This window comes from Tachysurus vachellii, chromosome 8 (genome assembly GCF_030014155.1).
Source record: "Tachysurus vachellii isolate PV-2020 chromosome 8, HZAU_Pvac_v1, whole genome shotgun sequence".
NCBI classification, from domain to species: Eukaryota; Metazoa; Chordata; class Actinopteri; order Siluriformes; family Bagridae; genus Tachysurus; species Tachysurus vachellii.
In genome coordinates this window covers 15,819,902-15,844,023 of record NC_083467.1, presented here as the reverse complement: position 1 = coordinate 15,844,023, position 24,122 = coordinate 15,819,902, and the positions used below count along the sequence as shown (strand labels likewise).

The 24,122-nt window shown below is 36.8% G+C and overlaps 1 protein-coding gene across 6 annotated transcripts in view; it reads right to left on the bottom strand.

Moving 5' to 3' along the window:
- Positions 1 to 24,122, bottom strand: part of rapgef4a (Rap guanine nucleotide exchange factor 4a) — a 38,246-nt gene that overhangs the window by 1,650 nt on the left and 12,474 nt on the right. For 2 of the 6 annotated variants that reach the window (XM_060876533.1, XM_060876538.1), the window contains 24 exons: positions 18,350 to 18,422; positions 17,009 to 17,070; positions 15,800 to 15,906; positions 15,493 to 15,614; positions 13,752 to 13,935; positions 13,294 to 13,378; positions 12,958 to 13,018; positions 12,730 to 12,806; positions 12,382 to 12,528; positions 11,447 to 11,553; positions 11,189 to 11,289; positions 7,765 to 7,843; positions 7,295 to 7,445; positions 6,284 to 6,372; positions 6,150 to 6,180; positions 5,972 to 6,050; positions 3,835 to 3,981; positions 2,823 to 2,920; positions 1,909 to 2,034; positions 1,207 to 1,385; positions 834 to 924; positions 585 to 635; positions 404 to 491; positions 185 to 249 (listed from right to left, as the gene is read on the bottom strand). In XM_060876533.1, coding sequence (XP_060732516.1) covers positions 185 to 249; positions 404 to 491; positions 585 to 635; positions 834 to 924; positions 1,207 to 1,385; positions 1,909 to 2,034; positions 2,823 to 2,920; positions 3,835 to 3,981; positions 5,972 to 6,050; positions 6,150 to 6,180; positions 6,284 to 6,372; positions 7,295 to 7,445; positions 7,765 to 7,843; positions 11,189 to 11,289; positions 11,447 to 11,553; positions 12,382 to 12,528; positions 12,730 to 12,806; positions 12,958 to 13,018; positions 13,294 to 13,378; positions 13,752 to 13,935; positions 15,493 to 15,614; positions 15,800 to 15,906; positions 17,009 to 17,070; positions 18,350 to 18,422 — 2,400 coding nt within the window. Of the gene's footprint in view, positions 1 to 184; positions 250 to 403; positions 492 to 584; positions 636 to 833; positions 925 to 1,206; positions 1,386 to 1,908; positions 2,035 to 2,822; positions 2,921 to 3,834; positions 3,982 to 5,971; positions 6,051 to 6,149; positions 6,181 to 6,283; positions 6,373 to 7,294; positions 7,446 to 7,764; positions 7,844 to 11,188; positions 11,290 to 11,446; positions 11,554 to 12,381; positions 12,529 to 12,729; positions 12,807 to 12,957; positions 13,019 to 13,293; positions 13,379 to 13,751; positions 13,936 to 15,492; positions 15,615 to 15,799; positions 15,907 to 17,008; positions 17,071 to 17,234; positions 17,308 to 18,349; positions 18,423 to 22,197; positions 22,256 to 22,903; positions 23,142 to 24,122 lie in introns of those variants that run through there. The other 4 variants (XM_060876536.1, XM_060876537.1, XM_060876534.1 and 1 more) reach the window with 4 other exon arrangements.

Genomic DNA, 24,122 nt, shown 5'->3' with positions numbered 1-24,122 from the left:
ATTCAATTATTCATATGAATGTATGTAACATTCAATAACTACCACGAATATTATAGTAGCTAAAATGTTATAGGAAAGATATAGAGTCAGGAAAGTAAGGACTGGCTCATGGGCTCATCCTAGGAGTTTAAAGGGTTAAATGGTTTTATATATAATTCTTTACAGATAAACTACAGAAACTCACCATTTTCTCAAAGTTCACCAAACTGTCAACAATTGTCTTGTTGCCCTCATGAGTAAAAATCATATCTAGCAGGAATATAAAATAAGAAATGAGATAATAACAAACATTCAGATTTATAGCACTTTTTAAACTCATCTCATGGTATGCATAGTTTTATGTTGCATTATTATGCTATAAGTGAGAGTTAAATGCAATTACACAGGCCCAATTTGCACCCACCTTTGATGAGTAAAGGCATGAAAGGGATGATGGGAGGGTCCAGTTTTGCCACAGTGAGCCGGTATGCTCTGTGGTTCCTAGAGGGGTCCTGAAACATTCACATAAGAACAGAGAACATTTGAGGAAGTGAGTGAGAAAACTATTCTTGCCATATGTACATAAATGAAAGAGTTCAGCTTACCATCAAGTTTTCATACTCTGCATAAACCTTCTTGAACTTGCTGGGAAGTTTCTATAAGGAGCCAGAAGTAAAATATTTATACATTGTTTACATCCCTGAATGGAAGCTTCTCATATACAGTAGGTATGTATATGAGTTCTTATAACATGTGCATCACACACCTACAAAACACATATTGCTGTTATATACTGTTCTGAGGATCCATTGCATGATGATGATGATGATGATGATGATGATGTAAATGCTTACCTCCCATGTCTGAATGAGTCGGCTGACTGCTGGATTACTTAATCCCATAATAATAGCAAAGAACGAGTTCAAATTCTTAAATTCTTTACAACTAAGAAAGAGAAAGAGAAACATACATAATTATAATTAAAAAATCTAAGATTAAACAGTGCATTAGCTTTTAGAAACAAGTACATATCCATATAATTCATAAACCATAACTTGTACAACATGTTAGTTTTAATCTGAGTAATTGTGATGCATTCTTGTCATTTCAGTCTTAAATAATTAGAATTTTACACATTATTATGAAGCACTAGTGTCTTTTTAATTCATAATATTCATAAAGGTTTGTCATAAATAAAAAGCAAGTAAATATAAGGCTAAATCTCACTGGGCAGCAATCTTGATGAATTTCTTGAGCAGCTGGACACGTTTACTGAGGGTGGAGCAGAGGCACACCTCCGTCACCACCCACAGCTGGATCTCATTGAACCGGCGTAGAAAGAGATCTAGATTTGCCGTCGCCTTTTTAAAGTGCTGCCGACCAAATGTATGGAAAATCAACTCGTGCTGAAGGAGAGCAGAGTAAATATTATCAGTTCAGCTGAAAGTCTCACCAATTCAGGTATCCAATCACTTGTGTGTGTGTGTGTGTGTGTGTGTGTGTGTTTATGTGTGTGTTTAAACTTTGTCACTAGTTTAGTATTATAGTCTGTGAATAACTGCTGTAATGTGTTTCCTACATTACATGTCTCACTCACTTCACATGCTCTATACAGTATTTGTGGTTTTCCGAGGTAGAGGTTAACTTCCGTTCATCTTGCACAATCTCTTAAATTATCATCTCACTACTTTGGTCTTCTGTGTGCTCTTGTTAATGTGATACTATTGCACTCTCCAGTGCTAAACTTTACCATGTGCCAATGTTATTTATAGTCGTATATTTTGTAACATTTAGTTTATATCCTGTATGATAAAGAGTTGTGGAAAAAATACACCAGAATTGGCACTGAATGGGTTTTTTTGTCATAGGTCTGTCATTCTGGATTAAAGCATTGTCCAAATAAATAAATGTAAATGTGTGCATGTTTACCTCATGCACACAGTTGAAGAGTTCCCATTCATAAAGGGTCATCTGGTAGGCCACCTCTTTGGAGCTCATTAGTTCAAGAGTGGTCATGGAGCCAGCAGATGGTCCCTCTTGCTCTGGTAGTGGAGTCTGTGTTCACAGTGAAGCATAATAATCATTCAGGGTTTAGAGACCTAATGAAACATAACACTATGCTTGTACACCTGTGCTGTTGCATCATAGACATCATTTGTCACTGAATACTTGTTTTTGAAGTGTTTTAACTATTTTAACTATCTATCTATAATTAAACAAAGCATAAACTTTCAAAAACAAGTACATATCTGAATAATTTATAAACCATAACTTGTACACCACGATAGTTCTAATCTAAGTAATTGTGACACTTTCTTGCAAATTATTTATTTATTTATTTATTTATTTATATTAACCTTTGTCTTCATGCATTCACTTACTTTCACTTACATTCCTGTAAGTATATAGCATTTATTTTTTTTTTTAGCAAAATCATGTTATTATTACACAGGATTTAGCAGATAAAGCATTTTAAGTACCAGAAAAGGCAATGCATTAAGGGATAACTAACTATTTAATACAAATACAAATAGTACAGAATCTTTGTGTAAGTATCAGAAAGATTGCGCATCATTTTTGTGCACTTTATTTAAGTGACTATTTGTTGAGTTAAATTTTACATGCTAGTAAAAACAAAACGTTTTAGGCTAGTGAGCTACAGATCAGACGACTGTGAGTTCCAATACCAGCACTGCAAATGTGTCATGTTTCTGTCCTTGAGCAACATCATTCAACTAGTCTTCAAATAGTCAGTTAAAAATAGAAAAATAAAAAAATATATAAGTGTAGTAATGTGTGTGTGTGTTTTTTTTTCTGTATATGAGTTTATGGCTTTCACTTACCAAAGAGTTAATCTGTTCCCTGGAGCAGACAAACAAACGACCATTTACACTGAGAGAGGAGAAGATGGACACTTCATTGGGCTTCAAAACCACTTTTTCTGGAAAAAAAATTTCATATTATATAACAAAAGTGATCATATTAACAACAACATTTCATTTTGCCAAGCTTAACATGATAAACAACATATTTATTTTTCTGTGAATTATGAGAGAGGATTCTGATCATCTGAATTAAAACACAGATTTTCAGGTAAATGTCCAGCCATATAAAATCTTAACACATGTTGTTGTTTGTATGTACACAGACAGTGGAAAAAGAAAGCTCATCAGAATTCACACAATCCCAAGTCCAATCAGTGACATCACCTATCATTATCACTGTTGCCAAAAATCCCTGGTCATGGTTTCAAATCTAAATATAGTGTGTTATTATTGTTTTGGAGCACTCACACACTTTTTCTGACACAGGGCAGAGGGGTGTGTGTTCTCCTGTCTGGTTGTCATAACAGAGTGGTTGGTGTTCTATAATAACCCTGAGCCCTCAATCTCCTCTTGATCACAAACCTCTAAATGGGACAGTTATGCTGTAATACATCTGTGTAACATCCAAAATAATGTTCTCGTACAATTGTAATCATTAGTGAAGCTGCAAATTTGTGTGTGTGTGTGTGTGTGTGTGTGTGTGTGTTGTGATTACAAAGGTCAATATTAGGCCATTATGAAAAAGCCTGTCTCCTTTCCAGCAGCCACAGTGGTGCTCAGAATTTTATATAATGCAGCGATAGTGGTGCGCTGCTGAGAATAAAGCATCCCTGTGGAAAGCAGCCAGAGGTCACACACTTAGTGCACAGAGTGCATTTACATAGCCATTCATCAAACACACTTGAAAATGAAAGTGTACTATAATGAAGCACTTACCAAGTTTAAATAAACATTTTTTTTCACAATAGCTGAATCCATTCCTGAAATGACTAATAACAAAAGAAGTGTGTGCATGGATAAATGTTCTCACCACCAGCTGAGCTAAGGTGAATCAGGAGAAGATCATCTTGTGAGCCCAGTTTATCTGATACTGCGGACACAACTTCTCTGACAGAGGCAGACACTGGCACTCGGATGGTGGTGTAAGTGTGGTCACTACAGTACACCTTAAACAGAACTGCAGGTAGAAAACACAAAAGTGCTTAAATGCATTGACAAGGAAGAGTCTGGTGATCTGAATATTTCAGGTTGATGAGGATTGGTTTAACACTCGTAATTCTCCAGGGATTTAATTTATATGTTATTATAAGGAATGACATAATAGAAATGTGATCTCACTACATACATCGTCAGTTTTCTTTAACTGTCAGCTTTGATATCAAAATAATATAAAAATATGATTTTTTTTCTGTATAAGATGTACAATATAATGCTGTGCAAATGTCTAAGATACATGCAGGAAATGCTGTATGCTGAAATGCTGAAATCATTCACTTTTTTTTGAACATTGAAAAGACTTCTATAACCAGGAAACAGTAAACTAAACAATTATATATTATATATATCAGTAGTGTCTAGTGCAGTTTTATAAGGTAAGTTTTTCAAAGCCTTTCAGTGAATCTGCCACAGTTTTTCTGGTGACTTTCTTCATGTGATCATACTTCTTCTATGTGTCAGGTAGGCTTGTATGGTCACAGTTACAAGGGCACAAGACTTTATTAAAATTAGAAATCAAACAAAGTCGTAATCCAGGAACAAGAATAACGTTCGCACAACAGTCATGTGATCAACAATCAACATGAACTAGCCAAAACTGTGGACAAAAAAAAAAATCTGAAAAGAGAATCAAAAGCCAAATAGCAAACACAATGGCTTAGGAACAACTGGAACAAAGTGAACTTAGAGTGCTTACAAAAGAGGAAAGAACTAAAAACATAAGTGAGTAATCGAGACACACTAGGGAGACAACTAACAACCAGACATAACCAGGGCATCCTCGACAGGGCTAGCCAAGCGAGGTTGGACATTGGTGGCTGACCTGCTGACCTCTGCACTGAGCTCGGCTAACAGGCCACCTCATCATCTTGTGGCTTAGGCTTGGCTGGAGAGGCCACCCCATAAGCCTCTGGCTTAAACTTGGTTGGAGGTGCCACCCTATTGGTCTCTGCATGGCATGGGAGACTGCTCCATGGGATGCCCAAGCCTTCATCTCCCCTTCGTCTCCAACCCAACCTTCCTTCAGGTCGAAGTTGGCCAACTAGGTTCAGGCAATATGCAGGTTCTTTCCCCAAAATAAAATTTCTATGGGGAACTCTTCCTCAGTCCCCTAAAACACCCATCTCAAGAGGCTAACAAACACAGGCATGCTTTCCAAACTTTGGTGGCCTTTGGCATGTATTTTATTTGCCTGTTAATGTATCTCAGGCTTTCAAAATAAAATTGGCACTGTAGCAGGAACCCATCTGGTGCAAATTGAGTGCTGTCAAAGTGAGTTGAGGTGTGCAAGGGGATCTACTGGGGAAACTGCATCAAGCTGATGGTGATCTTGGCATTACTCTTGCTTCCCTCTTGCTTCCCCGCTTCATCCATTATATGGTGAAGTATTCTGTCAGGTAGGCAGGTACGGACGCAAATGCAGGTACACAAGAGTTTATTATACTTGCCAGTCAGAACAAAGAAATAGCCAGGCCATTAAAAACATACCTATGAACTAGTCAAGGCTATCAATAGAAAACCAGAAAACCAGAAACACAAACAAAAGCAGAATTGCAACCTAAATAACCCAGTTGTTATCAACTGGAACAAAGTAAACTCAGAACACACATGCTGTAAAGAATAAAGAAACACAAAGGCTTAAATACACAGAATAATCAAAAAGCAAACTAAAAACAGGTATGACACATTATGGAGTCAGCCACTGATGAGACAAGGGTGGAGACTGGACATGAAAAAAAAACACACTCGGCAACATACACAAACACTCAGCAACAATAAAATGTGTACAGAGCACTGCAAACTGGGCAGAATTTCAACAAAATTACTGCCTTCACTGAATTCAATATTTTTTGCACTGTTTCTGTTTACAGTTCTATAAGAGTAAGTGATAAGAGTAAAACCCCTGGTGAAAAAAAGACCTTGAAATACAACTCAAAGTCAGGGATACTTACTCTCGTCTGTGCTTTTGATTGACTGCCTTTTTTGCAGTTTCTCATCTCCCATGCTAAATTGTCGAAGGAGCACTTTGTGCTGCAAGCAGAGAGATTAAACAGAAGACACACACCACTCTAGAATAGCAAGTAGTAATGTAAATCGCTATGTTCTTTCAGATATGATAAATTTCCTCACCTTTTTCTGAGAGGGATTCGTATCATCTGAACTGAAAATAAAACGAATGGACTCTTCATGCACAGCACTGAGTTTTTCTAAAAAAACATTTTAAGACATGACCAATAGAAACTAGTGGAAAAATACAATCTTACTTCTTTTTGAGGATAGTTTCCAGTTCTGGGAGCTGATCTTTGAGTGCAGGAATAAGTTTGGCATCTTCAGAAACTGCCATGTAAAAATCCTAGACCACAAACAATAAAGTAGACCAGTATCAAGCAGAGATAATCCACACACGACCCTGCTTCTATCCACAATTATGCAAAGGTTTGTATGTGGTTTCTGGTTGATCTATTTCTAATTTTATAACACTTAATTGTGTTAAAATTACAACAACTGGGTATAAATGAGCATTTATATGTATAATCTGAAAAGTTTGAATCACTCTTAACATGCTGTAGTTCATTTTTAATGATCTAAAACTGTCAGCATATTTTCTTTAAGTCATTTATATTCAAACAAGCACAAACTCTCAAGCAGTTTGCAAAGATCAGTAAAGTTGAGTCAAATCAATCAGAAAAAAGCTTTCACAAGAAAAATCTTTGACAATAAAACTAAGAAAAGGGTGTAAGAAAAAAGTAGTTGTAGGGTCATTATCAGCATAAAAAAATAATTCAGAAATGAAAGGAACACAGATAAGAGCACTTACAGAGAGTGAAAAAATTATCTGGGGGAAATAAAAGAGTGCTTGAGAGACTCTCAAAAATCAGAAACAAATAGCTTAAGCCATTAGTCACAAGTAGAATAAAAGCCACATCATCTTGTTCCACTCATCAATCCTGACATTTTTTTCATACTTCAAATAATGAAATAAAATTTGAACCCTCTTGACTTTATGATGTTGAAGTAAGGGTATGCAAACTTTTGCACTCCACTGTATGTTTAACTTTATTACATTTTTATAAAAAACAAATGCAGGAAATGGAGTTTCATCATAATATATTTTTAGCCACGAATGAAAATGAACCCCTGAAAGTCTAAATATTGCACCTGAGTGTAATATAAAACTTTTCATTTACTGAAACTGATGCAGAATTGTTAATGCCGGTTTGTGATTGTAACATGAACTGAAACATTGAACTTGGTGTTTATGTGCTGAAGGAGACCTGGAGGAAGGCCAGAGAGCTCTCCTCCTCCTGCAGGTGGGGGGTGTTAATGGCAGCCCACTGCAGCACCAGACGAATGACTCTGCGCTTGTTATTCAGAGCGTAGTCGAGCCTCTCCTGATCACTGCCCTGAGACGCCTGCGACTGGTAGGTGCACTGAGGTTAAGGACACAATGTACAATACACCACCAAACCTTATTACAACTGCTGAAAAGCTTCCAGAAGTCTCTAGATACCATACATTGCAATGTATAAATGAGAAGAATGGTCTCATTTGTGCTACAGAATTTGTTGTCTAGACAAGTAAAGTTACTTAGGCTTTCAGACAGGCCTAAAATGTACAAGAGCTTAGACACAACAAGGAGAGGATAAAGAGTCAATATTAAAGATATACTATGGCAAAATATTAAAGGTACATAAACAAAAGGTTATATTTAAAATAGGTTCAAAGTTACATAGGTAAAGGATATTGGGCCATGAGGAGTGGACAGAGTTGCTTATTGGGAATAAATACACAGTGCATAAGCACAAAGTCATCCAACGCTGGATCTGCAGACACATAGAAAGAGTGAAAAAGAGAGTAAGAAACAGACAAATGTAAAACCATTTCAGCATGTCTAATAAACATCAGGCCAGACCACTGTATACTAAGCACATGGCTTGGTCTGCATTAGAGCAGTACTAAATATAGGCATGTCCAATCTGAACTGGTTCACTCATCCTTCTCCCAACCACTCCCACGTCTCAGAGGGAAAATGCTGCAGGATACATAGTAAACAGTTTACCAGTAAATTGTATCCATGAACCTCACTGAGATTCAGATTCAGAAATGAGCTGACTTTATTAGAAATGCAGCCAAGAGAATTTTCCCACATTTTTCAATGTATTTTCTAGCTACTGCCTCAGTAGAGTATGTGTGATGACCTCGGACTAGAATTTTTCCACAGTTCTCTAAATTGAAAGGCTGTTTACCTGATATTCACTTATAATGTACAATAAATGTGCTTAAAATGTGGGATGAATGAATGAGCTGTTGTTACAGCCAATAATTGTTAATGCAAACATCCTTTTAAGAAAATATGTCTAAAAGAGTCTAAAAGAGTAAGACCATCTATCTGACTGTCTCATCATCAGACGCTCTGGAAGAGTATAGCGGTTTCTACATTCTACAGTTGTAGCTGTGTTGAGTTTCACATACAGTATACTTTGAATACATATACAGTCAAAATATGTTAAAGTCTTAATGATCCAGAAGTGTTAAGGTAGCAAGATTTTGCAACCAATCCCTTAGTTGCAAATGAACCTTCATACATAAGGTTATCAGTAAAGAATCCTTAGTATTTATGTTGCATATTGCATCTTATACCACATTGCTGCTGATTTTGTAACTCTGCTTGCTCAGAAGGAACTGATTCATTTTGTATAACATCCTATAACTTTAGGTTATAAATCTAGAAGTTTCTATAACTTATTCTAAAGCATTATTGTTTCTATAGTTACAACTTACAACCAGTATTACAACATGTATTATTGTTGATTTGGTTGATTTGGTTGGTTTCTGTGAAAAGACAATTATTTAGCTTTTCTGGAGGAGTTTTCCGGTGTCAGTACTTTGTAACAGTCAGATTTAAAATTGCAGTGTTTTCTAGCACAGGAGGGTTTTTTTAAGATTATCACCAAAGCAAAGCAGCAATTTTGACTTACAGGTGCATCTTAATAAATTAGAATGTCATGGAAAACTGTTTACGGAATGCTGTATACAAGCATGTTAACAGAAAGTTGAGTGGAAGGGAAAAGTGTGGAAGAAAAAGATGCACAACCAACCGAGAGAACCGCAGCCTTGAGAGGCTTGTCAAGCACAATCCATTCAAGAATTTAGGTGAACTTCACAAGGAATGGACTGAGGCTGGGGTCAAGGCATCAAGAGCCACCACACACAAATGTGTCAAGGAATTTGGCCACAGTTGTTGTATTCCTCTTGTTAAGCCACTCCTGAACCACAGACAAGGTCAGAGCTGGGCTAAGGAGAAGAACTGGACTGTTACCCAGAGGTCCAGTGTCCGCTTTTTAGATGAGAGAAAGTTTTGTATTTCATACATTTCAACCAAGGTTCTAGAGGCTGGAGGGGGTGGAGAAGCTCATAGCCAAAGCTGCTTGAATTCCAGTGTTAAGTTTCCACAGTCTGTGATGATTTGGAGTTCAATGCCATCTGCTGGTGTTGGTCCACTGTGTTTTTTAAAAACCAATGTCACTGCACCCGTTTACCAAGAAATTTTAGAGCACTTCATGCTTCCTTCTGCAGACCAGCTTTTTAAAGATGCTGATTTAATTTTTCAGCAGGATTTGGCACCTGCCCAAACTGCCAAAAGCACCAAAAGTTGGTTAAATGACCATGGCGTTAGTGCCCTTGATGGCCAGCAAAGAGAATCTATGGGGTATTGTCAAAAGGAAAATGAAAAACAAGAGACCAAAAGATGCAGATGAGCTGAAGGCCACTGTCAAAGAAACTTTCAATACCACCTCAGCAATACCACAGACTGATCACCTCCATGCCACGCCAAATTGTGGCAGTAATTAAAGCAAAAGGTTGAGTACATATACAGTAAATGAACATACTTTCCAGAAGGCCAACAATTCACTAAAATGTTTTTTTATTGGTCTTATGAAGTATTCTATTTTTTTGAGAATTGGTGTGTTTTTATTAAATGTGAGTCAAATTCATCACAATTAAGACTTAAACTACTTCAGTCTGTGTGTACTGAATTTATATAATACACTACAATATAATACTTGAGTTGAATTACTGAAATAAATGAACTTTTCCACGACATTCTAATTTATTGAGATGCACCTGTATTTACCTCAAACCAAGGCTGATGAAGAGTGTTTATAACAGAAAGTAACTTATGTTACCTTAATTTTTAATTAGAGTCTGAAAAATTTAATTTTCACCTGTTTTATGGTTGCCAGTATTCAGCAATGAATTGTGACATGACTCTGCATAGTCAGTGGCATATGACAGAAGACACTCAGGTCTTAAGAGTTTTAATAACTAGCATTTTAATAACTATTTCAGTTTAAACTTGCCTGCTAGGATTTAAATTTATTGCATCATAAGTGTTTTACTATCAAAAAAGCTTTTGTTGTTTGTCTTGTCCAATATTATTGTGAGGAGGTTAGAGTTGTTTGGCCAGCAGGGGGCTCACTAACCCCCCATTTCCCATTACTCTTCTCACTATCAGCTAAACAGTCATGATGCTCTACACACAGAAACCCTGCAAGGTCCTGACAAATCTTAATGCAAATCTAATTTGAACTGCACTACCTTTGCTTTTAGCAAGGTGCTTGATTCTAATCAGTTGGACACAGTCATTTCCCATTTCCTTCAAACAGTGGGCCAGAAATGAGCTACAATTCTTGAGTGTGGAAAAAAAAATAAGACTTAATTTAAAAGGTTACGGGTCTAAGTCCACTTCAATGTGGTGTCCTTTCATAAATAATCTTCAGGTTAATTTCTCTCTCTCTCTCTCTTTTTTCCTTTCTATTGTGTTTATATGTACACAATATAAAAGCACAATGTCTGTATGCTTGCTGGGCTGTTAGTTGTGTTGATATCTGAATGTGTGTCATTGATTGTTATTGAATTAAATATTTAAAGAAAAGAAAACATATCCAATAAGTTGATTTCAATTTTGGTGGACACCAGTGCACTGTGAGAAAGGGTTACTTGGTTTATACGTGTTCAATTATATATAACAACCATATAAACATAACTATTAAATGAACATAACTATACACTGATCAAATAGATGACATGTATGCCACATCACAGTACCCTCAAAAGATTTTTTTTTTAAATTGTAACAGCATATACCTTTGAGTTTTATTCCTTACTTGTGATGAATGTACCTGACTCTGAAAACTTGGAATCTAGTTTCATGGTCTCTAGGAAATGTTCAAGAATCTTCTCTGGAGTTCCAGACATCACAGTGTATCTGCAGCACACAACATTAAATAAACATTCAGTGTATATACAAAGTAAGTACTAATAACATCTGATAAAGTGCAGACGCACACACATTGTGAATGAATCATTAATGAAGAGGAGGGAATCAGAGTGGCTGAGATAAAGAATTTGCAATGGGGTCATACTTAAGTGGTGAGGAGCCTGCATGGCTGGAGCTTCTGATGTTGCTCTTTTCCAGAACTAAAACATCTGCTTCATGCTCCTTCAAACGCACTGTATTTGCCTCTACGTCCTACGAAAACACATACAGATCTTATCTTAGAAATTACATGAGTAAGGGAATAAAATATTACTGGTTACTGGCAATATTCAGACATACACAACAGTAGAAACACACACATACATGCACACACACACGCGTGTACACACACACACACAGAGTGATGGATAGTGGGGTGAGCGTGTTGGATTAGCAATGTTGTGGGAAGATGTGTAGTCAGCAGATTAACTGATCCTGGGATCTACCACACACACGCGTGCGTACACACACAAATACAATTCTCTGGGTAACTATTGACATATAAATATCGTAGGGTAAGGTATAGTTTTAGTGTTTATTATATTCAGACATTAATAGACACTAATTGCTGATATCTGCTCTGTGAGTTAAAGTGGTAACTCTCTACAGAAGGGTGAGTTCAAAATTCCTCAACATTTTCCATTAAGTTTGAAGCTGCACAGAGTTACAAATTTGGCTGTTGCAATTTTGCAAAATCTCCAACAGAGGGAGACTTTTATTTGAGGGAGACTAGAATTGAGCAGTAAACTAGTTAGAAACAATGCTATAGAGTGTGGAGTAAGTAGAGTAAATGTTCAGTATCCTGTTAGACACTGCTTTACTTTTCCTGAGCCAAGGCTCCTATTGTCTAAGCAAAGAGGATTTTCCTGTGTCAGAGTCAGCAGATTGCAAATGACAGGACATTTAAAAGGGTGAGAGAAGGAAACAAGCAGCAATGCTCCAAAAAGCAGCAGACAAGCAATATCAAAAGTACCACAGAACACCAAAGAGCACATTAAATGAACAGAGAAAACATAAATATTATCCTAATTATGATCTCACCCTGAGGATCCTGTTAAAATCCTCTTTGTCCACCCTCAGGAAGTGGCAGTTGTCCTCTCGCAGGACAATAGAGGCTGCACGCGGTGCATCATTTACCAGAGCGAGCTTCCCAAAATCATCCCCCTCATGCAGTGTGCAAACCACACCCTGCACACACACACACACACACACACACACACACATACACACACAACAGAGTTATAAGACCTTCACTGCTCACCATCATCGTCACTGAAAACTAAACATACACAGAAAACATAGTAACAATCTTTATGTCATATCCTATAATAAACCCTATAAGAGATTAGTGTTATGCTAGAAAAGAAATAAGTCATTTACTGATCTCACCTTGCCATAAATGACCACATTAACTGAACCCTTTAGGATGATGTACCATGAGGTTCCCTCCTCTCCCTGATTAAACACTGACAATGAAAGAATTACAAACACAACCATGTAAAAAAGAAAGAAAAGTGACACAGAAATACATATTCAGTAGGTCATAACTGCCATATTAAACTAACTTTTTATCTTTGTAAAATGTGTGTAGAAATCTGCATAAACAGGCCTACTCACACACTGTTCCTGCTTTCGCATGGGACTCAAAAATGAGGACGCCTGCTAACTCCCTTTTAACCTGAAAATACATAAAACACAAAGAAAACCGACTTTACTGAAATTTTATAATCTATATCTCTTTATTCCTGAAATATTTTCAGAAATATTTACATTTAAAATGCACATTTTTAAGAAATCAGTTGAACATCGTCTTTTTTTGTTATTCTTCAGTGTAATGCAGTCTGAGGAATCGCTCCTCCAAACCTTATCCTGTACCATTGTGTGACCTGACTGCCCAGTGCCAGGGATCAGAGGGACATTAATGTAATTTACCTCTGCAGCATGCACACTTACTGTTGTAGAAAGGTGAGATAAGGCTTTTATATGTAGCAGTTCCTCATAAATAATCTCTAAATCATCTACTGTCCTCTGGCCAGGCCTGCAAGAAAGATATGTATATGACTTTGTAACCAGAATAGAATTAGAAAATATCGTAAAAGAGAATTTTAAATCATCACAAAACAAGCTAATAGATTATTCAGTTAAAAAGAAATTAACAATGAACAATAAAGTTTTGACTCCACTTTTAGCGTTTTCCCCTAATCTAAAAATGACATTTCCTGTGGTAATTTATTTCTTGATGTTATTCAACTTGTGCCTAATCAGCACTATTAAAAAAGCACTTCCCAAAACAAGAGTGTGTATTAATAAGTTAAATTTCACAGCTGTTCTATACATAGCTGTGCCCTTGGGGGAAAAACAATGACAGTACTGCACTAGAGGTCACTTCTATTTCTGTGACAGGGACGTACTGTTTTCGAAGGATCATGCGCATGTGGGCGTCCGGGCCCATCTGAGACAGGAAAAGAAGTGTGTCCTGTAGTTCCTCCTCACTCTCTTTCTTTTCCTCTTCACTTGGGAGTGGCGCATCATCCTGCTCATCATCCAGGAAGCGATAGAAAAGGTACTTATCCTGGAAATTCAGCTCCTGATCAACTGCACCACAAAAGAGGCCAGCATTATTATCAGTGTGGAGGAAATAAACACACACACAAACACACATTCACCTGACAGCACAATAACATATGCTGCATTGTGTGTTACACTGATTTGCACAAAAAGGAAATAAAGGTTCAATTATTATTCTTCTCACGCAGCAGGCAAGCCAGTACGAGCGCTGGACTGGAGAGTGTGCCAAGTGCGTGCCCACAGAGAGCAACAAAGCCTGTAAATTACGTCTGCCTCATTCAGCAAGTGGAACATCAGCTCAGTTCGAGTCATACAGCTCTTTCACACAGAGACAAACGTGTGATTTGACTGTAATTACCTGTGATGGTGTATAATCAGATGTGATAGTGGACAAAAATATAACACAAAGTTTGGCATAATAATATCATTCCAAAATAAAAAAGAAATAAAAATGAACCCAGGCTGTAAGTGATATTTTGAACACAATTAGTCTTGACCAAATCCCTCACAACAGCCAGCTCTCCCATGACAGCTTCACCAGGGAAGGTGTTACCTCTGAGACACGGGAAGTCAGCCAAGCATCTTTTCAAACTGCTACTCACACTCTCATCACAGTGTAGCATAACACATTCAGAGGAAGTTCTATCCACCCAGATCTACATACTTGACACCCAGGATTGGTTAGTGTCACTATGAATAGTTAGCAACAAATGGCAAGTGTTATTGACAATTATTGACAGTATGGAGTCTCTCACACCTACACAGCACATGGCTGTGGCGTCAACGGAATTCAAACTCGCATTCGCTAGTTTTTATTTTACTGGTACCTCCACAATTTGGTGAAGTTCTTTCAAAGAGAGTAACAGCATCTCTTTTGTGCTGAACATTTCAATCAAGGTTCATTTGGTTGCTTGTTCGGGTTCATTATCTTGCTAAGCAATCCATGTAGAGTAAAGCCTTAACCGAGTTAACAGAGTTAGTTCCTAAAATATTTTATTCTACCTTTAAAAGTTTCCCTGAACCAGCAGCTGTAAAACATTGTCAATATATCAGTAATATATGATCATATATTACAACAGGTATCAGATGCTTTTCCTTGTCCCCCTTTTTCACCAGAACTGCTAGTGATATTTAGGGCTAAAAAGTTACATTTGGACCAGGTGATACTGACCAAACACAAGTGTCCTTTGAGGCGAGAGAGAATTTCAGTAAGACAACAATTTCATTAAAAGTGTATATGTATTTTTATATACATACTTGCCAAATAGAATTAGTCAAAGTCAACAATGGTTAATGTACTTAATGGTGCCCAACACAGCCACCCCAATTATGCATAAAATTTAAAGTTAAAGTTAAAAAGTTAAAATCCAATATAAAATATTGCTATAAATACGCAAAATGGTGTGTAATGAATAAGAGTTTATAGCATCACAACTCAATTCAATTTTATTTGTATAGCACTTTTAACAAAGGACATTGTCATGGAGCAGCTTTACAGAAATATAAAAATTCTGAATAAAAATAGAAAATTTAAATTTATACTTTTCCCTAATGAGCAAACCAGAGGCAACAGTGATAACTGACCATGGTTGAGTACTCCCTCCTCCAGCAACACCTGCCACATCCCAACAGCCTGAACCCGCGTGTGCACACAGGAACTCTGCTGCATCTGCCAGTCAACCAGCTCTGTGCCTACGCAACACCGCCTACACACACACACACACGCACACACCACACACACACACACACACACACACACACACACACACACACACACACACAAACACAAAGCACCTTTCATAGTCTGAGCTGTACCAATGCTTTTGTAAATATGTCTGCAAATGTGCATTAGTTTATTAGACTGGAATGTCGCTGCTCCTCGTATACTTACTTATAAGTCTTAAGGTGGTATTTCCTGTCTCGGATCATGTGAGGTGCTTGGGTGAGGATGGCGTTCCTCAGCACTTTACCCGCACGCAGGATCTTCTCAGATGGAACCTACAAATTCACAAATATCTGTATCACAGCAGGAAAGTGTGTTCTTTTGCAGTGATTGGTGAACACAGCTGTCAGTCTTATGATGGGATTGGTGAAGTGATATGGTATTATGGTTTTGGGGTGAAATCAATAATTCATAAATGAATCCATAAATGATTGCTGGAAAACAAAATGTAGAGAGATAGTGGAAGACACTGAAAGGGGAAAATATTAAACTACAGGTTACTGATTCCATCTGACAAATCTTTGAAATTGTTCATTACTATTTCTTAAACTGTCTTCTTTTTCTTTTGAATGGCAAAAACACAGACTTGGACTAATACCTACAATCTAAAAACTATCAAAATAAATCAGCAGCTAAATAATACCATTTATAAAGTGCTTCTTTAAGCGCATCAACATAATTCTCACAGTAAACTTTCTGAGAGCAGCTCAGTTCTGCTCCACTATGTACATAAACTATAAATCATAAGAGCAAGCCAAAGTAAAAGTTGAAAGGTACGCTGATTACAATAATTAATTGCATTGGTGCATTTCAATAATGCAAAAAATAATGTTTTCAGATACATACAATGAGTCTAAATTTTAATGTGCACAACATATCGAAGGATTCATGAAAAGGTTGCATTTCCCCATAGTAGCGTGATTGGAGGCCCTGCAGTCACATCAGCATGTGCTGAGCTGCAGGAGATGATCCCCTTCTGTCTCTGGGAGACAAAGAGCCCCCACCCCCACCCCCACCCCCAGCCATGTCCTGTTCACATGCCAGCACACTGCATTTTTAACACTCTCCCACTTTCAATTATGCATTATGCATAACAACTAACAATGCTCCTCTAAATTCTTTCAGTTATACATTGCATATATGTGTAACAATATGCAGCATGTATCATCACACTGTATCATTCAATAAGAGGCTCTGGAATCAATAAAGCGCTATTTATAATCAGGTATAATCAGGTTAAAATTAAATGTCACACATCACATATTGATACTGGAGACAGACTCTGCTTCCAATTGACTGAATATTTCATTGTAAGTTATTTGAACGTATTGTTAAGAAGAGGAAAATTATGCATGAGAACTATTAATACATTCATACCTTATTCAGGTGTCTGGACACTGATCCTAGGGAGTTACCCAGATTCTCTTTGTCAGGCATTCCTATGAACAGATAAAAAGTAACTGAATTTACAAATGGCATTGATAAAAATATAAATCTCTTTAACATCGATATATCGATCTTTAACAGAAATTGTCTAACATAACGACTTCAACAGAACACCAATGAGAAAGAAGCAAAAACATAAAGGACAATTCAGAAATGCCTCATGATGCAGAGACAGCTGCTGGTAATTCATGGTGAACGCGTGTGTGTGTGTGTGTGTGTGTGCTTGTGTGTCTGAGGATGTGTGTAATCTGTAGAGGCACATCCTGAGGGAGGTCAGGAAAAGAGGCTTGATCTTCACTTAAGGTTAGAAACGTAAGCACCGCTCCTTCAGGACAAACAGTCCATTTAGAGCATCCGGCCTTCTAATACTCTTATCTTTCACAAAGCACACCCTTTCTCTCAGCTGAGCTCCAGATCTTTTTATAGACTTTAAATACACTGCTAAAAATATTCTAAAAAGATATCTGTGGGTGAGATAATAGCATGTTAAAGCTTTTTGTTTTTCTCAAATCATCTTTGCATTTGAAGAAAAAATAAACTTCTATCTTCAGGAATTTTTCTTTCCTTAAAGTTTTGTCTTTGATATCTTAAGGAATTTGCTAGTGATTTTTCACTTGTGATTCATTAAGTCATTAACTTATTTCAGTCTGATTAATGTCAAAATTAATCTTTTGAGTCATAGAATAAAAGTAAACGTTTGAACAAAAAAAGTATTTTTTTTTATATATAAAAGGTTTTATTCATCCATATTACTAAGTCTAAAACGAAATTATTTACGCATTTAATTGCCATCTATTGTACCAGCTTTCTATTCTGATATATGTACACATGCTAGCTTATAAAACAAAGAAAAGTATACACTTAGACTAGAGTATCTACTCTTAATAATATTACTGTATATTAAAATGATATTAGTGTATTGAATATGAATTGAACATCACTGCAAATATACAGTAGTATGCTTACAGTAAATTCATGTAGTATATTTGAATGAACACAATATGTGACTGTTGACATCTCTACTGAAACTCTCGAGACATAAGATTAAGCTTTTGTCTTTAGCAGAACTCTGTTTTTCTTTTTTGATTTGATTTCATTACTGTCTCGGAGAAACTATACAGATAATAAAATCTGTTATTTTCTCTCTGTACCTACCAACACAGTGAGTTTGGACATTAAGCATTTGTTTTCAACAAACACAAAATTTCATGTATTAATTAACCAATTTTGGCAAATAAATGTAATCAGTAGAAGAAGAGAGAGTAGACTCACTGTCAGCACTGGTCCCACTCTCCATAGCACCGTAGGGAGGGGCGAGGAGACCAGCCATGCACTGACGATACTTCTGAGGACACAACGACACACAGCAAGGAAAAAGGAGTAAGGAATGAGTGGGCCATGACTAAGCAATTACACCATTTTAATGACATCTACCCAAGTGTGATAGAAACAGATGGCACCTTTTTCTAGGTGCTATATAAAAGGTTTTATATAAAACTTCATCAAGGGCCTTAGCATAGGGATTAGAGATTAACGTGCACACACACACACAAACACACACACACACACGCACACACACGCACACACACGCACACGCACACGCACACACACACACACACACACACACACACACACACACACAGTAAGTGTATTTGTAAGTGTTGTGTGTGAATGAGAACCACAGATGCCAGATTAGGTCACTATAAATTGTACACTACATACTTCCTGCATAAATAAATTGTGAAGGTATGCTTTTTCTTATAAAGCAATTAAAGCCATTTACTCCTGTTTTGAAAATAGCAGTCAAGTGTAACAGAGATCACTAAAGAACAAGTCCATGTCACTTTTAATTGTCTAGCATGTATTATGTGGAAGAAATAAAAACACAGCCAAGCCATGGATTTCGGTTACGTGTAAATCTTTATAAATCTAGCTTCGCTCTGCACATGCAAGAAAACATTACCTTTGCTGATTACTTAATATGAGATTAGATTATTTTTGATTCAAATATATTGGATTTATCTGTATGTTTACATAAACTATACTAGACCTATACTGGCTTAGATGCCCTTAAGGAGCCCTTTCATCCTGCTACATTTTCAGAGGCAGTGTGTAGGTGTGTGCAGTATATGGCGCTGGTCAGAGGCTTAGAATAGTAAGAAGATATGATGTATCTGTATAATGAAACCTAGTACCGTGGTCCCTGAATGGTTATAATCCCTCTAATCTGGTCTATTTGAGAATCAGAGGGAATTACAGAGGATAACAAACTTAAAAGCACTATAAATCAAAAACCAACACAAACCCACTACTTTCAGGAAACAAGAAGAAATATTTCAGGAGAGGGTTGAACTTTTTGTCATGTATATCTGTATATGGAGTAAAGCACTATCTGTGTGGCTCAACAACAGAACCGCGCAGTTATCAGAGGCTCAAAGCTGCAGTCAGGGGCAGCAGAGTGATGATGTAACATTTTATGCTTAGGTTAATGAAAATGACATTTCTATCAGCATGAGATCACAGTGAGGGGTTAGGAAGGAGACAGAATAACAGATAGGAGATTACTGCAAGATGAATTCATTGAGATATAAAAAGAAATTAGTCTTTTTTGTGTGTGTAGTGTTGGCATAGTGAATTAAACCAAAAACGATGAGAACAACAAATACAGTCTCTTAACGTGATTACTTTTCATGAGAATTACTATACATGAAAAATAAACAAAGCCGATTTTCCTAGCAAACTCTGTATGCTTTACTTTCCATGCTTATTCGCTAGTTTGTTCAGACATGGGGGAAAAATTCACAATTTTATGCTTCACCCCCAGCTAGTTGCTCTAATATATTATCCTGGCCTATGTATTCAGCAGCGCTCATCTGAGGCAGGATTCATTTGCATTTCAGAGTGAATACTGCACACTGTCAGGATTGATCATTGTCCGAAGCAGTCTAAAAACAAATCAAGCTCATATAAGTGAATATCTGTTATCTACAAGCCAATATACAGCTTAGCATTAATAACCATGGTGAGTAATGACATAGACTGCTGGGGCCATTAGTCAATACAAACACCTGGGACGTTATAGCAGGCTTAATTCTTCTCCCCCCCTAGGAGCAGTGTCTCTAACGAGAGTCAGTGAGAGAGAGAGAGAGAGAGAGTGTGTGTGTGTGTGTGTGTGTGTGCCACATATCCTAATTATACTAAAAGCAATTGATTTGTTTTATATCATTACAGTACATAAGTCTAGATTTCATAAAATATGGAACATGATGTTGGATACTAATGGATATACAATAACCCATGCTGAGGTTTTTCAGTAGCAAATAATTAAAAATGGCACACTTCTACAATTTATGAATGCTTTTCTATCAACATTTGTCTATAGTTTTCTTTGCATTTCATTGATATACTGGTAATGTAGTTATATATTTCGTTGGAGGAGAAGAACCCTTGCAACACTTATTAAATTTGCTAGGGCCCATTAAAAAATGCTAGGGCCCATTACACTATTAGTTTCAGCATTCTTCACCCATTATATTTCTGTACACTTCATAAAGTCATTTGAAGCCTACATATTCTTGTACTCCCACATCATATAAATTACAGATTGCACAGGAAATTGCTGCTTTAATCCATGACTTAGTTTTACCATATTTCTAAAATATAGTATCATCTGAATGATGACAATGTATAAATTTTACCCCTCAGGACAAAGCCAATACAACTTAACATTTATTTGCACAAGCAATATTCTGTGGCATTTAAATAACACATTCATATTCAAACCTTGGTCTCTAAAAGTTATAAATCAATAACAATGTTCTGAGGATGTCAACCATTTGTACAACACATCCATAATCCATAAACAATCATTGCAGCTTCCATGAGTTTAAGGACGGCTGATATATCCCGGTGATCATGGAAAAAAAATACCATCTTAGCAAGTGAAAATATATTAAACATAGTCAGTATTTAAATGTAGACAGTATTTTCGTTTAATAAGATTACAATAAACCAAATACAGAATTTTTAAACCTATTTCTGGAGATTTTGAATCTTTCCAAGACTAATTTTTGCATATTTTTAGAAAAAGAAAAAGACTCTTTCAGGCTTAAAACAAGTAATAAATATCAAGAAAGGTTAATCATCTTTTTTTTTTGTACATCTTATAAATTAAAACACAAGTGATTCTATTCATGGTACTGTATGTCTGCTTGCTAAGATGTCTTTTTATTTTCAGTGTAATAATTTCAGAGCCTCATCGCACTAAGATACTGAAGTGCCAGTAACTGCAGGCTACAGCAAGCAGAAAACATGTACAAAATGTATATTTAACTCAAAATTGCTATCATTTATGCAGCACCAAAATAAAATAAACTGCCATCCTTTACCTTCCGTCAGTCACAATGCTTATTTAATAGTTAACACATATACATAAACCACATGCTTTTCCCTTCTATCTAAAAGATTTATTAGTCAATAAGACAGAGGTGTTCTATGTAAAGACTGTCATTTGTCTGTGTTTCTTCTTGCTACCGCAAACAAATTAATATAATTACTGGAAGTCATCATTGTTTGTTTGCATTGATCATTAAAGTACTACAGTGATTTATCTTCAGAAAGAAAAAGACAGGAAATCAGAAACGATTTATATGGATTGTGTCTTTTTTTAAGGTGTACACGCACAAAATAAAATGTGTACTGTAATGAATTATTACTAATCGTTTTTAAGAACTGAGATGTGCTCTTCTGCTCTGAAGGCTACACAGAAGGACTTAAACCATCTGCCAGATAGAACAACAGCAGAAGATGAAACATAAATTAAGGATAGGAGTTCCATATCTCCATGACAACCAAAGCCCTCTGTGCAGATACTGCACAAAACTCTCCCAGGTCCTGCAATTTAACATCTCAGTTTTTACTGTGAGACGGAAATTAAAGCAAAGAATCTGTAAGAAATACGAGAAACGCCCCAGCCATGTTATACATAAGGGCTGGAGGAGCAGTCAGTCAAAAACAAGTGACAAAGCTTAATTGCACGTCTGCATTCTAAATGATACAAGCTTACAGATCAGAACACAATGCATTGATTAGATTCAGGCAAAGTTATATTCACAGATTACCTTCAAAGGTGAGAATGATTTGAAGCATTTTGTGTCGTACAAGCTCGCTTAATGACAACCTGGGTGCAATGCATGGTTCAGGAAACCGGCTGCAACACAAATATATCTCTCATACACGAACACTCTATCTAATCTAGTTCCTGTATACATACACATCTCATTATCATGCTCCGCAGAGGTTGATCTGTTCCTACAGATTACAAAATACATTTTTTCTTCCTTCTTCTCACATGCATAAAGTCTGTAGTTAATCACACTTCTTTAGCTGTTAGTTTATCTGAAGGCCATTCAATAAATCAATGTGTCACAAATATAACAGATAAAGGAACTGAGCTGCTTTGCTAATCCTATGCTTTCCTAGAGCTTTTTGCTGTATGTATACAACATACCACATATAGAATATATATGTAGTTAACAGTTATTTATTTTAAAGAATGATCAGTAACTACTATGAATTATTCAGTGCAGTGAAAGTAATACAACACATATGTGTTTAAAGCAGTAAGGAATGTAGCTATATAAGTTCTTGGAATTTGAGGGGCTAAATAAGCCTTTCCCAGCATACATTAACACATTTTTAACTTTGAAGGCTACCATGACTAAGCACATTCATGTAGACAACACTTTTACAATCCAAGTGTTGAAATTATAAATATGAGACCACAGTAAGGTGACAGATATAAAGCGAAACAGAGCAAAAACTTACCTATAATACAGTAAACCCCATAAGACTTTTCCAGCTGTTGCTCTCTCTGTGCATCCTTTCCTGATTTCAGAGCCGATCACAAAGTAAATCTGTGCAATACAGTACTAATCCTCTCTTCCTTCCCCTGCAGGGAAGCATATATTTCTGAGAGAGCTTCTAACGGTGGATGTGTAGCATGTAGCAAACCGACAACAGGATGAGAGAGAGAGAGAGAGAGAGAGAGAGAGAGAGAGATGACCAGAGTCCTGTTCTTTGCTCCAAGGTCCCACTGAGTAGCAAGCTGACTGCAGAGCATGTGTGTAAGAGTGTGTGCTCTCTGTCGAGAGTGGGCACTCATCTGAGAATGATGATGATTGGAGTACTCTAATTGCCTAGCAACCGCTCCGAGTCTTGGGAGGGGTCAGTTACTGTTCCATACCAGCATAACATACACATAACCATACTCACACCACCATACTTTAGACATTGTAAAAATAAGACTAAAACAAAAACTGTTCTAAATGTCTGATGTTGGCAAAGAAATTATAACATTTAAAAAAATCTGATGACAAAAAGCTTTTTAAGAGGTACTGTTTGAATCCTGAGAGGCATTGCAGTGATTATTGAGATACTCCTGGATGCAGTCACAGCATGGCAAGGGAAGTAGGGCAATACCAAGGAAGATCAAAGGTTTGGTCGCTCTCTGCTAATTCGCCACCTGAAAACTGGTTATGTGCTACTGTGATTGACAGAGAAGAGACAGTAAGCAGCCCCTCACACGCAACACAGACTGTATCCTATTTTTATACAGAAAACCTGTTGATATGGCAAATGTTCTTCGGTTGCACCACTCAGGTGCCCCATTTTGCTGTTTGCCTTGAAGCCAGGATGAAGATTTGATCCAAAGGGCTGGTTTATGGAGGGCACCAAGTTTGGCCAACACAATCCGTACTGTAAGATAAGTGTAAATTATCCCTGCATAACATGTCCTGAGTGCCAAGGGGGCTTTTTTGAACTGAAGCAAGAAACCCTGGAGATAATGGCACAGTTGTAAGTAACTAGAAACCAGAAGAGCCAAATGCCAAATTAACAAACCCAACAACTCCACCAAAACAGTGCAGTAGGGTAAAAGAAATTCCATTGTCAATCCCCAAGCTTTTTTGGGGTTCAGAGCCTTTCAAATATCAGACCTACAAAGCCTGCTTCTCTGTTCCAAGATGCCCGTTTGCTTGAAAGAATT